Source organism: Propithecus coquereli, unplaced genomic scaffold (assembly GCF_000956105.1).
Source record: "Propithecus coquereli isolate 6110/MARCELLA unplaced genomic scaffold, Pcoq_1.0 Scaffold52, whole genome shotgun sequence".
NCBI classification, from domain to species: Eukaryota; Metazoa; Chordata; class Mammalia; order Primates; family Indriidae; genus Propithecus; species Propithecus coquereli.
Genome location: NW_012151063.1, coordinates 1,244,630 through 1,246,753, shown reverse-complemented (window position 1 = coordinate 1,246,753; position 2,124 = coordinate 1,244,630). Strand labels below are relative to the sequence as shown.

Here is a 2,124-nt window from a genome sequence, read left to right as displayed (position 1 = left end):
TTCTCTTTTCAGAAATTTCTTCAGTTAATAGTTATTCTGATAATCCATGGTTGTAAATTCTCAATATTATTTTTCTGTTTTTAGATATTTCATCATTATTGAATAACGTAGGTATATAACTCTGGTTTCTTCTCAACAGTTTGAAGACATGATTCTATTGTCTTATGGTTTCCACTGTGGCTGTTAGCAAGTGTTTGCTTTTAATTTAATACTTATTAATATGCAGGCAACCTAATCTTTCCCTCTGACCGATCCGCAGATCTTGTCTCTGTCCTTTGTAGGCTTCAGTTATGATGCTGCAAGTCATGGATTTATTTTTGTTTATCCTGCCCAGAATTACTTTCTATGTATGCCTGCAATTAAATAATTGTCTTAGGCATTTTTCTTTATTTTTCTCTAAATATGGACTCTTCCTCATTCTTCCTGTTCTATCCTTCAGGAACCATAATTAACCGCAATTGATAATGCTCACCATAACAACAGCATTAATAATATTTATCAAATGCTCATTCTATACAAGGCAATGTCACATGATTTATTTCATATGTTTAACACAGCAACTCCAGGAAGTAGACATTGGTTTTGCCCATTTTATACACGAAGAAACCAAATAACAGAAATGTGTCCCCAGTCACATGGCGTGAAGCAAAGCCCAGAGCTGTAGCCAGGTATTTTGTCTCCGAAAAACAAATGAATTTTGGACAGAAAGAGGAAAAAAAGAAAACCAGGGAAAATGTAGGTGTCAAATGGACTGTGGCATAACCTCAGCATTTAATGTATAGCATCTGCTGCATGACGAAATGAAATTCTTACCACGATTTCTTACAAAAATAGCACGTCCACGGCTAGGATCTGCAAGCCAAAGTTTCTAACTTAGCCACGTCCACACAATGACATTGGACCTGCTACATCTACGACTCATCTTCTAAAAACCAAAGATCCGCAACGATCTGTGAAAGTCATCTCGCTCTGTCTTTTTCCTTCAACAATGACACAATCATATATTTTTTAAAAACATATTATACGACAAAGTTTTGTATATTTGTATGCAAAATAGAAGGTTCAGAAATTCCTTCAGTTAATTGTTATTCTACTCATGCGTGGTGGCCGACCTTCCCTATTGTTTTCCCGTGTTTTTAAATACTTCCCCCACATTCTTGGCTAACTTAGGTATGGAACCCTGGTATCCTCTCAACCGTTTGAAGAGAGAAGAAGAAAAGAGGGTTTTGCCCTTGTGTGGACCCACTTTCATTTCCCCGCACCCTGGGAAGGAAGAACTGCTGTCTGACAACACAGCAACCATCGAAGCCGTTCGTTTTTTTATCCCAAATGCCATGAACGAGTCAGGTGGGCGTTGACCCTGTGACCATGGTAACAGCAAGTTCGTGCTGCGTAACAAGTGGTCCCCCTTGCTCAGGGAGCAGTGGGTAGGATGTCATGCTCCTTGTCACACCCGCAGAAGGGGAAGGTCCCACAGCACGGCTGCAGCCACGGTTTCCAAATCGTGTTGAACACGGAGAACTGCTGTGGGACAGGTGTCAGCGTCCCCCGGTGTTCTTTTATAGCTGCCTCGATTTTCTTGATCACGGAATCAAATAACGCTTCGTTGTCAGGGTTCAGCGGTCGGGCTTCGGAAGGGTCCTTGGAGATGTCAAAGAGGAGAGGCGGGTCGTGGTAGGTGACATCACCCGAACACGAACATATCCCGCTTCTGTAGCAGGCTCCGCTTCCCTCCGGGTAGAATTTGGGAGTCACATAATGAACCTTCCACACGGTGGCACCTAGAAAACACACCTCTATTGTGACACCATCTTTGTGATGGTTTTAGGACTTTCTCCAATAAAAAAAAAGTTCTCGAGTGATTTCCCTAGCAACCAACAATATTCTTTTGCACATAATTGCATGGCAACAGCAGTATCTCAACTATAAGAAAAATGCACGATTTTACTGTAAACTTGAAGGATTTCTTAAAATTGTATCATGAGAACATTTGAAAATAATAGTGGCTACCCAAGTGGGAATTGGGCGATTCTGCCTTGATCTGAGGAGACGTAAGCAAAGTGGGTAATTATCTAAGGTTAAATGTCACTTTCAGACCTGAATTTGGCCAAGTTCATTCGGCAA

The 2,124-nt window shown here is 41.0% G+C and overlaps 1 protein-coding gene across 1 annotated transcript in view; it reads right to left on the bottom strand.

The window, feature by feature from the left end:
• Positions 1-1,413: 1,413 nt before the first annotated feature.
• ARSH (arylsulfatase family, member H) overlaps positions 1,414-2,124 on the bottom strand; it is a 41,044-nt gene continuing 40,333 nt past the window's right edge. Inside the window, exon 9 of the mRNA XM_012656815.1 lies at positions 1,414-1,781. Within this exon, the coding sequence (XP_012512269.1) occupies positions 1,414-1,781 (368 nt within the window). The remainder of the gene's footprint in view (positions 1,782-2,124) is intronic.